This window comes from Silurus aristotelis (assembly GCF_946808225.1).
Source record: "Silurus aristotelis genome assembly, chromosome: 15".
Classification (NCBI taxonomy): domain Eukaryota; kingdom Metazoa; phylum Chordata; class Actinopteri; order Siluriformes; family Siluridae; genus Silurus; species Silurus aristotelis.
Genome location: NC_139588.1, coordinates 7,184,250 through 7,198,996, shown reverse-complemented (window position 1 = coordinate 7,198,996; position 14,747 = coordinate 7,184,250). Strand labels below are relative to the sequence as shown.

Sequence of the window (14,747 nt, the reverse complement as noted above, 5' to 3'; positions counted from 1 at the left end):
CTTCTTCTTTCGGCTTCTCCCATTAGGGGTCGCCACAGCGGATCATCCGTCTCCATACCCCCCTGTCCTCTACATACACAGTCAATTTATTATAAAGGGGGCAAAACTAAACAACCGATTCGTCATTAAGAACTGAAAGTAATAGATTCAATTTCCATCACCAAGACAGACGACAAGACAAAGAGTACAACAACAGTTGGCAGAAAATTTATAAAAGTCTACATTTCAGGTGTTTTAATGGAAACCGTCAGAGTAACGGCTCTGCTTTCATATATTTAAAAAAGAAAATGCCCTTTACACCTCAACATGTTTACATCATCAGCAAAACAGAGAAAAGCATGTATCACTCTAGTAAAGACACATTGATCAGGCTAGTGTCAGGCATGCATTAAACTTGTAATAAAATTTTTTACAATTTCACGTTTGGAAAGCAGGTTTTATGATACAAGAGAAACGGGGTTGAGGTGCGTGTAAAAGCAAGCCTATTTTAGCAAAAACGTCAGAATTGTATTTGTGTGTAAACTTAAAAATTAAAGTAGAGCATTGAGAGTTATTCATTCTAAGTTTGTAGCTCTGTTGTAGGTAAGAGTAAGTAAGAGTTCAGTGAATCTAATAATTTTGCTATTCACACTTTTGAGACTGAAATGAATTGAATTGCGGGTGACTGTAACCCACCTCTGTCTTGTCTTTTTGTTTTTCTTTCCGTTACTCATAGCAAAAAATCAATTAGAGTTTTGCTGCCACATGCTCCGGGGCACCATCGACCCCAAAGAGCCTCCCGTCTACGAGTATGTCAAGTTTATCGGAAACTTCAAGTCCCTCAACACTGGTAAGTGTGAGAGCTACGTGTATGGTGTGTGGTGAGTCACTGTTCTCACGCCGCTTCACTTAGCCTTTTGTATGCCTAAAGCCTGAAGAGGGCGGCTTGTTCAGGGGAAAGGCAGTGAAACCTTTGCATGAAATAGGATCAAGAGCTTTCCCTCAGGCAAAAGCGTTTCTCGGTTGTACACTCCGAGTGTGCATTAGAGAAAAATGAGAATAACAGCACCATTGTGGCAGAGAGTTGATCAGAAACAGATCATTGAGTGTAGAAAAACATTAGAAACCATCACAGAAATGTTCTAATGGTTTTTATTAGAAATACAGTTAAACTCCTTGGCTGTTATCTACAAAAAAAATTGCCAAATGTAGTGTGTTTGTGTACAGAATTAAATTATCCAAACCCAAAAATCACAGTGTAGAACATGATTCGCTTACTATATCTGGAGGCTTAATGATGCCCCAATTATCCCTTTTGCTGTCCAGTTATTATCGACATGTGATACAAGTTGCGACTGGTGTTGTATTTGGTGTTTTTAAGAAAGGTCAACCGATTCATTTGTTTTGCTAATTCATTACTGAAACTATCAGCTATCGGCAACAATCTGCTTTTTCTGGGTTGCATCTGCTCTGGAACTGCTGAGAAAGTCCGCTGTTATTATACAGTGCAAGAGCGGCCTCTAGAGGCGAATCACTGATGTCACTTGATGATTGTGTTGACACCCGAGACTGCACGCTGAAAATGAACTTAATTTCAAAATGTATTATTCAGTGGTGGGGCCGTGTGTTTGGTACCTAAGCCTTTTGAGGATTTACCCGACTTAATCCACCTCTTAATACCACCACTATCAGGTCACAATTTTAGAAACCATCAATACAGTACAAAAACGCAATGTAACAACACGTGGCATTACAGAGAAAGAGGCATTTTGCATATGGAGGGTGAATACCATTTTACTAAAGCAAGCTCCAAACCTCTACACTACAACTACAACTGTGCCACCTACTTCATCTGGAGCAGTTCAGAATCAATATCAACATGACAAAACCAAAAAAAAATGTAAATAAAATACAACCTACTCACCAGAGATGCATTCTCATAATGTGCACCGCTCCTCAGAGGCTTTAAGTCAGTGGTACTGCTCGTATTCACTGGTCTGATAGTGGTGAACAAACCCTTTCCCGGGCTGAGACAAGCTAGCTAGCTTCAGGGTTGGCCTACCTCTCCTCACGATGTCTAGCTTTTCTTGAATATGGATTTCTAATGAAATCTAATTGGTTGAAGAAACAGACTCATTTCTCATTGAGACCAAGATAAAAAGGCCAGCAGTACTGACTTTGAAGGCCCTGGGCAGATTAGATTGACATGGCAGCACAGGTTGAAATCTGATGGGATAAAATATCTAACCTCCCCATACACGTACTGGAAGCAGTGCAGCCAAGAGAAACGATATGAAATGAAGAGAATAAACTTTTGGGAATAAATGAATAAAAAAATATATAATTTCATCAAACAAATAGTAGAACTTAGGTTATAAATGTAGGTCAGTGCTTCTGGTAGTGTTTAGGCCAGCAGAGAAGGCTTTGTTGGCCCTGACCACCCACCACTGGTAATAATAAATGTTGAAATAAAAAACTAACAATGAACAAAACTTCTGAAGCATTTATTAACTTCAGTTAATGTTACAAATGGAATCTTACTTTTAAGTGTTACCGTTTCACATAAATCCAAACATTCCTGCTTAAAATTAGCCTCTTTAAAAGTCCAGGGCATTGAAATTGCTTATATTTTTCTTTTCAAATTTTTTAGTATTATTTTAAATGGAGCGATTTGTTTTGAAATCTAGTAAACGTAAACTATCAGTTGATTCCGGTTTCACAAGCTTCAAGCCAAAAATCTGAGCCCCATGACATTAGACCAATGAAATTGCCAAACGGGTTCAGGTGAACCAATGAATGAATCTTTATATTAAATCAGATGCGCTCCCACTGAATCGGGCCGCACCACATCATAAATATGGATGAGGTTCCTCTGGCGTTTGACCTGCCGCTCACTCGGACTGTCTAAAGGAAATGCGAATCATTCGTCACGCTGAAAACAACCGGGCATGAAAACACACACTTCACCTGTGTTCTGAGCTGCACGGCATCAGGAGAAAAGATTCACCGATGGTGATTTTTAAACGCACGACGATGCCAAAAGAAAAACTCTCTAAAGAAATTCTTGTAAAAGGAAGGAGGAAGACAGTGAACAATGACTTTCTTGGTAGGCTACTGTTTAAATACAAGCCGTGTAACAGGCAGTGTCTTTCGTTAAAGCCTGTGTAAAATTCATTAATTTCAGTGTAGACACCCGCGGCTTATAGACAGGTGCGGCGTATTTATGTTCAAAATATAAATCTTTGTAAAATATTCACCTCTTATTATTTTGTCTTCATGCAGTGCCTAACTCAACACGGAACGGCTTTGAAGGTGTGATCCAGCGCTCGCTCAGGCCCTCGTTTGAAGACCGCGTGTGTTTCATTGCCACCGTGAGGTTAGCCAAACCTCAATTCATCAAGGTGGGTTGATAAATATATCTTATTTGTCAGTGGAGTTAACTTTCAATTATCTGACTATATATCAGTGCCCAAAAATTTTTGGGGGAATATTGAATAGTTTGTATGTTTAGATACAAGTTTTTTTTGTATATTGTAAAAAATATTGTAAGTTGAACCAATATTTAGTAGTCATAAAGAATAGTGATTACTATGGGGTCGTATACTGTAATGTGTTAAAATATTAACAAATGAAAATACATAATTTAGCAAAACAGGGCAATTTACAGTACCAAAATGTATAAATTAGACAGTATATTTGTATCTGGCAGTGGGCATGTGAACAAGAGCCTGTTTTCTAGTGTAAAGCGGAGCAAAAACCACAAGTCGAACCATCATAACTCTGAGACCAGCTGCATCTAGACATTTCCATACAAGTAATTTAAACATTACTGTCACCGGGAAATCTGTGAAAAATGTGCAGTATTGTTATAAAATGTTCTCTTTACAGGAGATGTGTACTGTGGAGGAACTCAATGAGGAATTCACGTCCAGACACAGCTTAGAGTGGAAATTTCTTTTTCTGGACCACAGGTATGTGTGTGTGTTTCTCTGCATGTCTCTGTGTGTGTGTGTGTGTGTGTGTGTGTGTGTGTGTGTGTGTGTGTGTGTGTGTGTTTGTTTGTTTGTGTGTCTGTGAATATGTCTCTGTCTGTGTTCGTGTGTCTCTGCCTCTCCTTCTCTCTCTCTCTCTCTCTCTCTCTCTCTCTCTCTCTCTCTCTCTCTCTCTCTCTCTCTCTCTCTCTCTCTCTCTTTTTTTTGTGTATGTTTGTCTTTGTCTTTTTCTCTGTGTCTCTCTAATGATTGCATTCGGATTTTCTTATATTTTGTACCCTAATGTTAAGCTCTATGTCACTGAAGTGTGTCAATATGACGGTGTTGTGTGTCATCTCTAGGGCGCCGCCTATCATAGGTTACCTGCCTTTTGAAGTTTTGGGCACTTCAGGGTATGATTACTATCACGTAGATGACTTAGAGACCCTTGCCAAATGCCACGAACACTGTAAGTCTTACCTCTTCTCTTGTTTGTATACAGAATAGAAAGAAAACTAGTTTGAAATGTTTAAAACTATACATAATTAAAGGAAGTGTGACTTTGTTACTTTTTTGGTGCTATCATGTTTTGCACTATTTTTTTTTACGTGTAGTGTGATGTTCCCATTGCTGATAATGTTAATTTGTGTGTGGTGCAGTGATGCAGTATGGGAAAGGGAAGTCATGCTATTATCGGTTCTTGACCAAAGGCCAACAGTGGATTTGGCTGCAGACTCACTACTACATCACCTACCACCAGTGGAACTCACGGCCAGAGTTTATCGTCTGCACACACACCGTTGTCAGGTGAGGATTTTTAAGCACACACAAACGCTAGGGATGCGTGATTCGATGCAATACAACACCATAGAAAAAATTATGATTTTTTGCAATTCAGTATGATACAAATAGATTTATTTCTTTGGTTCAGACAGACAGCAAATCATATATTTAATTTGTCTTCTGACTTCTAACGCATGGCCCTTTCACAACAGGCATTTATAAAAAAAAATTGAATAAAGCAAGAAGTTATTTTGCTGTTTTGTCTTCAGGAAGACGCAGCTCTGCCTCTGCCATGTTAATCTGTATGTCTCAGTAGTGTTGTGATACTTTATATTCACGTAGCATCAGTGGTGCTGAGGAAACATGCTTGAGAAACAGTTTAGTGAAGAGAATCTAAAGAGAATCAATCTACAAATAAAATGTTGGTCATAAATTATTAGTCACATTTTAAATAACAAAAGTATAGGGCATCTACTAATAATTATATTTAAATAATTAGCTTATTACCGATGCAAATATGTTAAACACTTTGTTAACTTGTATCAGATGCACACTTATTTAAATCGATGTATAACATCATTAACTCTTTGCATTAATGCGAATTGGTGAATTTGACTATCCCTAATACACACAGATATCCAGTGTTCAGGGTTGGGGTATGACTAGTTTGTATTTGGTCTTGCTATAGCTATGCCGAGGTTCGGGCTGAGCAGCGCAGAGAGCTGGGCATTGAAGAGTCACCTCCTGAGATCTCTGCAGACAAGGTATGTGTGTAGAATGGACAAATACTCACCATCACTTTTTTTTTTTTTTTTCTCTGTGTAAGTGCCCTTTTCTCTCCTTTTGTCGCTCAGTCTCAGGACTCAGGCTCTGAGTCTCAGTTGAACACCTCCAGCCTAAAGGAGGCACTGGAGCGCTTTGATCAAAGTCGCACCCCCTCAGCCTCGTCCCGGAGCTCCCGGAAATCATCCTCACACACCGCTATATCCGACCCCACCTGTACGTATCGCTGCACAGCTGCTGCACACTGTTTACTCTGAACACTTGTGAACTTCTGGTTGAGGCAAACTGGATTTGTGTGAAAAATAAAATAATATCCTGCTTTTGCGATATAAAGACGATACCTGTGGTATTATATTACACATTTTTATGCCATTTTCTCCCTAAAAATAAAAGCAAATGAGCACGATTTTTTATTCTCTTTTTTTATCCCCATCTAGTTACAGAGTATTTTTTGCTTTTATTTTTATGTGGCCTTTAATGCATTATTTGTCTTGGCTAACAAGTTTAAATTGAGTTAACTACACCATATGGCCTAAAGTATTGGGATACCTGACCATCACACCCAAAAATTCTTCCCTGAACTGTTACTTCGAAGGTAAAAGTAAGATGTTTTTGGATGCTGTAGCATTATAATTCTGTTTAATCCAAATGTTAGGGGAATAAATCTGGAAGGTAGATTTATTTGTGTGTGTGTGTGTGTGTGTGTGTGTGTGTGTGTGTGTGTGTGTGTGTGTGTGTGTGTGTGTGTGTGTGTGTAGCTACCCAGACAAAGCTACAGGTAGAGCACAGTACGCCGCCCCGCCAATCTGTCTCTAATATTGAGAAGACTTCTCAGCGCCGATCATCCCTCAGCAGCCAGGTCTGTGTGTGTGTGCAAAGAATTGTGAAATTGTGATTTTAGAATAGACAAATTTTGCATTATAGAACATATGGATATATTTTTTATATATATGTGATATGTGTTTCTAATATTACCGTGTCTCTCTAGTCGATGAGCTCACAGAACACAAGCCAGACGATGGCGGCTTGTCTGGTGTCTCAGCCTCAGCAGCTGCAGCAAACTGTGCAGGTAAAACACACCCACACACACACACACACTTTATGTTCTGTTTTTTTGGGTGAGGGTACTTTCATTTGCTTCATTTATATTTGGCTTGAAAAATTTATATTATTTCATGGACATTTCTTAGCCAGAGTGCTCATTCAGCTTTTGTTTAGTCTTTTATTGATCCTGGCATAACCCTTTGGGATGTGACTACAAATGAAATACATACAGTAGTATCTTGACCTACGAGTGAATTCATGTACGAGTTTCGATTTTTCTTTTTTTTTGTCACTCTGTCGATTTTTTGTTTTGTTATGTGAGAAAAAAATACGAGCTCAAGATGGCACTGCTAGATGGCATAGTGAGCAGTAATGCCACAGCATCCCCCAGCCTCCAACACGCTCTCTCGTTCTCTTCACGCGTTTACCTCGTAGAGTAAACACTGTGATTCGGTGTGCAAGTTCTAGTGAGAAGAGGAGGATGATGTCGAGTAAAGGACTTGGCCAGGCAATACGAACGTTCAAGGTCTACGATTTGCACGATTTTGAAGCAGAAGGAGCCTCTTAAGGTTATAACGCCAGCCAAAGGGGTAAAAATAATTTCTAAGCTCCGAAAGTCTATCCATGAAAGATGGAGAATCTGCTGTTGGTGTGGCTGACTGAGGCTATTATTATTATAGCTTTACATACTCTTTCTATTATGTTTTTATACAATATTTGTTATTTAGAAATGTATTTTCCTTATTTAATAACATGAAACAAAAAAATGGGGTGGGTTGGAACAGATTAAGGCCATTTTAAGTATTTTCAATGGGGAAAATTGATTTGATGTGCGAGCAAATTGAGCTACGAGCTCGGCCACGGAACGAATTAAACTCGTAGGTCAAGGTACCACTGTATTTATTTACATTAAAGTAAACCTTTGTTTTACAACCCCAGTTCCAAAACAGTTGGAACACTGTGTAAAATGTAAAAAAACAAAACAAAAAAACAGTACGCATTACTTTGCAAATGTCATAAACCAACAGAAAATAGAATGTTTAAACTGAGGAAATGTACCATTTTAAGAGAAATTATAAGGTCATTTTAAATTTGATGGCTCCAAACATCTCAAAAAAATTGGGACCATCTTTTTTCTGTATGCATCTGGGAACTGAGGAGACCAGTTGCGTTTGATTCAGGATTGTAGCTGCTCAACTGTTCTGGGTGTTTTTTGTTGTGTTTTTCGTTTCATAATGCGTTAAATGTTTTTAAATGGTGAAAGGTCTAGACTGCAGGCAAGTCATGCTATGCTATTTTAATGAATGCAGTTAGTAGTAAGCGTATGGGAATAACACTTCATCTTACTCTGTATATAGAGTGTAAAGCCAGTTCATTCTTGAAGATTATTCGTGCTGTATGACTACTAGTCATATTGGGTCTTTTGTCCTTCTGTAGCACTAAATAATTTCCTTAACAAATCCCTTCCTTGTTCATTCCCAGCCAGCTGTTGTGTGTCTAATGTGACCTATGATTCTATTTTATTCAATTTTTTTTTTTGCAGCCAGTTTTGCAGTTCTCCACACAGTTGGATGCCATGCAGCACCTGAAGGAACAGCTGGAGCAGCGCACGCGTATGATCGAGGCTAACATCCAGAGGCAGCAGGACGAGCTACGTCAGATCCAGGAGGAACTGCAAAGGGTGCAGGGTCAGGGTTTACAGGTGAGAGGGGACGCTGTGGGTATACACAGCCGAGTAATAAAATGAGCCTGTGATCATTTATAATTGTTTTAATATGAACCTGTAGCTCTTACATCATAAATGAAACAATTCTGTTTTTATACTCATTGGATTTTAAAAAGTACAAAATAAATCGAGACTAGTATACTATTATTCTTCTCATAAACTTCTAGAAAGTTTTACAGGAAGTCTTAAAACTTTTGCAAATCATTATATGAACAATGTATTCGTAGTGGAAAACATGTTTCTCATTAAATTGTTTTCTTTTTTTTTGCCCCTTAGCTGAAACGAAAATGAACAAAGGCTGCAGTGCAGTTGGAAACTTATATGATCTGTTTCTCATTTGTGTCTTTTTAACAATGTGCCGGTCATACTCATGTGTGTGTGTGTGTGTGTGTGTGTGTGTGTGTGTGTGTGTGTGTGTGTGTGTGTGTGTGTGAGCGTGCGCGCGCATGTGCCTTCGATGACTTGATCTTTTTTTAGGTGCTGTGATTAATGTGGTAGAAGTTTTTCCTGGTACTCATTTAAACACGTATTGTGGGTTGGTGTGGGCATGTTTTTCTATCTTAGAGGACCAAATTCTCCTAAAAGGACAGGAATATCTGTAGGGACAGAGCTGAAAGGACACCTTTTATGTTACTGTTATCAAGGTTATATTCTGTTGGCAGTGGGATGATCTTGCCGTGTGTATATGTACATGATATTGCCGTCTGTGTGTTTAGATGTTCCTGCAGCAAGGTGGCGGTAGTCTGAACCTTGGCTCGGTGCAGTTAGCGCAGGGTTCCTCTGTGCAGCCAGGTGCTGCTCTGACCATGCAGGGACTGGTGGTGCCTGCAGGAATCTTACAAGGCAACCTGGCATCAACACATACAGGCACACAGCACTCTATTACTCAGCAGCCCCAGCCAGCTCAGCCTCAACAGCAGACCATTCTCCGAGAGCAAAGTGGCACACACACACAGGTGAGACACCACACACACACACACACACACACACACACACACATACACACACACACACACACACACACACACACACACACACACACACACACACACACACACACACACACACACAACCTTAAATGGATAGATTGCTTACATATTCTAAGATGACCAGCTGGAAATGTATATCCTAAAATGTTTATAGTATCCACCAGGGGGTGGTATTATAAGCATTAAAATGGGTACTGTCATGATCCCATTTCGAAGATGTATGTCTGATTTTTATTTATTTGAAATACTGCAACCTACTACACATTCAGGTATTCCTAGCTTGCCATTTTGCTGTATCCCATGTAAATTGCGTGATGTCTAGAAGTGAAATGAGCGAAATCAGCCATGCTTTCTTGTTGGGATGGATGGAAAGAAGGGATATCGCTTTCCTCCGAGAGTTTTACTCCGCAATGTGATGCAGTAAAAGCTGGCTTCATGTGACTCTGAGGTGGCATTTGATAGCTCCTGCTCTTAGACATTAGATACCCAACTGGTGGCTGGGATTATAAAGAAAATTGTATTTGTTCATAACAAACGAAATACAGTCGTGCACATTGTATGTTTCTGACTTCCATACCAAGCATGGAGTTTGTGTGCCAGAGAAAGGCAGCATTCATTAAAACAACAAACAGTATGTGGGGCTGAAGCGTTGCTAAATTAAACCACCACATGGTTTATGTAGTGATATTGTGGAGCTTGATGTGCACAAGCATATTGAGTAGATACCATCTGAATTATTTAATGATTCTACAGTCTACAGTTATCCAATCTTTGCTGTATACATATCGCATCTCAGTGGTAAATATCTTTAAGCATTTACTGGTAGAAATGTTAAATTTTTTGGATTTTTTTTATTTCTTTCAGTAGTACTTTTAGTAATTCATTGACTGTGAAGTTGCTAGTATCAGAAACAGAAGTAACAGAAACCGGAAAAAGGCAATTCCAATTGACCAATCTTGTTTCTTCACCATAGCAGCTGGTCACCAGTCAAATATTTTCACCAAACTGAGGGACACTTTCATATTTACATTTACATGCATGACATTTTGCAGACATTCTTATTCAGAGTGACTTATAGTTATTTCATATCATGTTTCATGTTTCATATCATTTTAATGAGGGGTGTATTCACTTTTGTGAGATACTGATATATATATACTGTATATATATATATATATATATATATATATATATATATATATATATATATATATATATATATATATATATATATTAGGGGTATAACGGTATTTGTATTCACATTTTTCGGTACAGTGCTTTCAATTGCAATCCTTTTTACGTGCAGAGCATAGTTACAATCTAAAGAACGTATTAAGTGGTGGACCGTGTTTGTTTAGTCTCTGCCTCACACTTTTAATGCATTTTTATTATTATTTATAAACTTGCAAACAGGGCTATGGATTCTCTAGTGTTTTATGTCCAGCTTCAAGTATTTCTCTTAAAAGGAGAAAATCCTGACAATTCCAAATATCAATGGAGTAAATGAATGAAGGATAGATCAGTTACATTACAACACAAATATTAAATATAACACACACACACACACACACACACACACACACACACACACACACACACATATATATATATATATATATATATATATATATATATATATATATATATATATATATGTGTGTGTTTACTGAGTGCTTCAATATATTTCTGTCTATGTCTGCACCAGCCCTCATATATCATATAAGGGGAAAAAGAAATGATTGCACATGGTAAATTCTGTATACAAAACAGCTTTTCAAGTTTTTGACATCAGCACTCTTGTATGCAAAGTTTGGTTTTTGCACAACTTTTTTTTTTTTTTACACAATAAGCACTACATATTTACATTTTTTACACATTATTTTTACCATAGTTCACTAATGTATCAAATATAAAAGGCAAAACAAAGTTATAATATAAATATATTATAAAGGATTAAATAAACACTGTTGGACTCATGTATCCTGATGTATCTGCATGTGCACTGGGTCTGTTTTTGTATCTTTGCTCCAGTCCCAGAGGTCATCCCACACACTGCAGTCTCCTCAGGGAGTCCTTCCTGCATCCTTCTACAACACCATGATGATTTCGCAGCCTGGCCAAGCCAACGTGATGCAGATCTCCACCAGTTTAGCGCAGAACAGCTCGAGCGGAACCGCGGTCGCCACCTTCTCTCAGGACCGCCAGATACGGTACCGTGTTATTCTGCTGCAGGATTATGTCACTACTTTACATACAGTGCAGATATTTCACATTTTGCTCTGTATATAATACTTTCAAACATATGCTCTGTAGAATAGCCAGAAAGAACAGTTTAAACAGATTCTTGGTAGCACAAAAAGAGTTAAAGGTTTATAGGATTTATATGGGATTATCATTCTAACCAGCAGGTGAACTGATTGCATTTTAAAATGGTTACAACAAGGTCAAGCATCAAGCTGACAAAAGCGTTTTTTTTAACTGCAACTCTTTTTTTCCACCTCCAGATTTCCCGCAGCCCCTCAGCTCCTTACTAAATTAGTGACGGGACCTATGGCATGTAGCGCCGTCATGGTGCCCACCACTATGTTCATGGGACAGGTAGTTACGCCGTTTGCCACTCAGCAGAGTCAAAATCAGACCATCAGCATAGGACAGCAGGCACCCGCACCCTCACAGGAGCAGCATGGCCAGACGCAAGCCAGCACGCAACCACAGAGCCAAAACCAGAATCCACTTAGTCAGACTCAGTTCCTCCAGGTGAGTGGATGATGGATGGAAAAAAAAAAAAGTATGTTCATATACACTACTGACTGTAGTTTGATCTTATTATTTTAGCCAAAGAGAAAAAGTAACACAGAAAACACCAGCATGACTTCTAACCTCTGATTGGGTGGGCAGCCTACAACCAATGAACACTGATCAAGTGATATGATTAACAGTGAATGATCAGTTGATCAGTAAACTATGATCAACAAGTGCTTGAAACCAGACCCATCTGTTGGCTCTTAGCAGTTCAGGCAGTTAGCAATTAAAAAAGGATGCGCCATCCAAGTCAATTTTAGCCCATTATAAAATTGATTAAAAATAAAATACAAAAATGGAATGAAAAGTAGTGAAAAAAGCGTTTATATAATGTTTTGATAGTGTATTTGGTTAAATAATGAATTGAGAAAATTAGAAGTATATCTTAAAAAAAGAAAAAATTCTATAAAAGTGAGAAAACGAACTTTTTATGTAATGTTCTGATTTTGTACTAAAGTTTAAAAATAGGCTTGATAAGTTGATTTAGGATTTAATTTGAGAACTAATCTGATCCATTAAAAACAAGATTTATGGAGTTTAAAGTTGAAATACAATTAAAGGTTTTAGGCTTTCAAAGTTGTTTTCATAGTCGCTGTTCAGTTTTAGTTTTGAATTACATTTCTTCCCAATTTTGTAAATATTAGTTATAGGGAGAACTGGATTAAGTGTTGCGGCCACTGATTGCCCAGCTATTGTTTGTACCAACTAACCCTAATATACTTGGCTAGAACCGGAAATAAAAAATAACTAGAAAGAAATAATTTTGCAGTCAGGAAAAGTTTTCATACAAGTTTGGAGGAAAGTTTATAAAATGAACCTTGACATGAAAAGTAGGTACAATGCTTTATGGTGAGACTAGAGTTGCGCATCACATGGATAAAGTCTGCAAGTTTCTCTTCATTGGTGTAGTTGTGAATAAGAAGACATCTTTTGCAGTGTTTTCCGATAAGGTGCATCGTTAGTGGAGTGTTGACTTCACAGTTTAAAATTGAAAAAGTACACTGGATAGTACACTGAGAATTACTGGTTTGCTTTGAAGCGTATGTGAATGCATCTCTTGCACTAGACTTGAAATAAAAACAGTCTATGGTGGCGCTTAATGTCTCAGTATTTTCTATCTATAACTCTTCCCATTTAGGCTCCTCGTCTTCTACACGGAAATCAGCAGGCGCAACTGATCCTCCAGGCAGCGTTTCCTCTCCAGCAGCAGAACGCCTTCACCACAACCGCACAACAACAGCAGCAGCAGCAGGTGCAGCAGCAGCAACTCCAACAGCAACATCAACAGCAGCAGCAGCAACTTCAGCACCAGCAGCTTCAGCACCAGCAGCAGCAGCTTCAGCACCAGCAGCAGCAGCTGGCTTCTCACAGGCCAGACAGCATGTCGGACCGCTCCAATGCCCCGCCTCAGTAACCCGGCAACGGCCAGTCATGTGGTGCATTAGCAGTATTCAAACTGTACCTGTTGTTTGGCGCAAAGCAAAGGGTGCTGTCGTGTCTCTGTGCCCTACATGTCATCCTTCACAAAGTTCCGAATGCTTGCACTGAGTTCTGGGAAGAGTAGCCCACACGCGCCAAGCGGTTCGTAAGAAACCTTTTTCACCACACTTGCCTATATATGAGGCAAGTCAAAAGATGGGCCGTCTTTGATTCACGTGTTCATTTCTATAGAACGCTCCAGTTTGTGGGCCGGAGGCAACTATTTAAGACTTCAGAGAAGTCCAAGAGGACAAATGGCCTCGCATCCATTTGTCCATCTTTTATTCTCCACCCTTCCCTGCTCTTACACGCCTCTCCTTTTCATTTTTGTGTTTTCCATGTAAAAAAAAAAAAAAGCAAAAAAAGCAAAAATCTATTATGGGTCAGAAAATATTTTTAAGATCGTCATGTGGATTCAGCTTTTATTGTATAGTACACCTGTAAATGAATATGTAAATATACGGACAAAACAAAGAGAAACTAATATTTTATATTGATGCATGACACGGAAAAAAAAAAAGTGTAGTCTGTTATTTGTAGCTTTGAGTATACTTTTTCTAGTATTCAAAGGAAAACACACTTATTGGCTGATGTCTTCACGGACTTCCTCTTTACCTCTTCCTCTTTACCTCTTTTCCTCGTGTGTGTATATGTGTGTGAGTGAGTGCGTGTGTGGGGACGTATGTGTCTGCAAAGCGGACAGTGCTGGTTCTGCTTTGAGTGTCACAGTTTGTTTAAAAAGACGCCATCTTTTTTTTATTTTTTATTTTTTTTATACATGTAACCAAAATCCATTTATTAATCTCTAAGCTGTACATATTTTACGTGTATATATATATATATATATATAATTAAATACACTATATTGCCAAAAGAGGCTCTTTTCCACTCTGTTACCAATCGTACAGGACGTCTTTAGACGCGCTATAATAAAATTGTGTTCACTTGAACTTGGAAACCCAAAACCTGTACCAGCATGGCAATGCCCATTTGCACAAGGTGAGCTTCTTGAAGATCTGGTTACACGCTTTGGAGAGGAAGATCTTTAGTGGTCTGCTATAGAGCTCTGATCTCATCCCTACTGAACACCTTTATGATGAATTGGAATGCTGACTGCACCCTAGGTCTCCTCACCTACATCAGTACCTGCCTTTCATAACACCCTTGTGGCTGATAACCACAAATATCCAT

General features: G+C 38.7%; 1 protein-coding gene across 3 annotated transcripts in view; it reads left to right on the top strand.

The window, feature by feature from the left end:
* clocka (clock circadian regulator a) overlaps positions 1–14,030 on the top strand; it is a 67,383-nt gene extending 53,353 nt beyond the window's left edge. For all 3 annotated transcript variants that reach the window (XM_083563015.1, XM_083563017.1, XM_083563016.1), the window contains exons 10-23: positions 716–829; positions 3,262–3,380; positions 3,868–3,950; positions 4,313–4,419; positions 4,610–4,757; positions 5,422–5,497; positions 5,588–5,732; positions 6,275–6,375; positions 6,505–6,585; positions 8,104–8,262; positions 9,003–9,242; positions 11,307–11,485; positions 11,780–12,032; positions 13,216–14,030. In XM_083563015.1, the coding sequence (XP_083419141.1) occupies positions 716–829; positions 3,262–3,380; positions 3,868–3,950; positions 4,313–4,419; positions 4,610–4,757; positions 5,422–5,497; positions 5,588–5,732; positions 6,275–6,375; positions 6,505–6,585; positions 8,104–8,262; positions 9,003–9,242; positions 11,307–11,485; positions 11,780–12,032; positions 13,216–13,491 (2,081 nt within the window). In that variant the 3' untranslated portion in view covers positions 13,492–14,030. The remainder of the gene's footprint in view (positions 1–715; positions 830–3,261; positions 3,381–3,867; positions 3,951–4,312; positions 4,420–4,609; positions 4,758–5,421; positions 5,498–5,587; positions 5,733–6,274; positions 6,376–6,504; positions 6,586–8,103; positions 8,263–9,002; positions 9,243–11,306; positions 11,486–11,779; positions 12,033–13,215) is intronic.
* Positions 14,031–14,747: the final 717 nt, after the last annotated feature.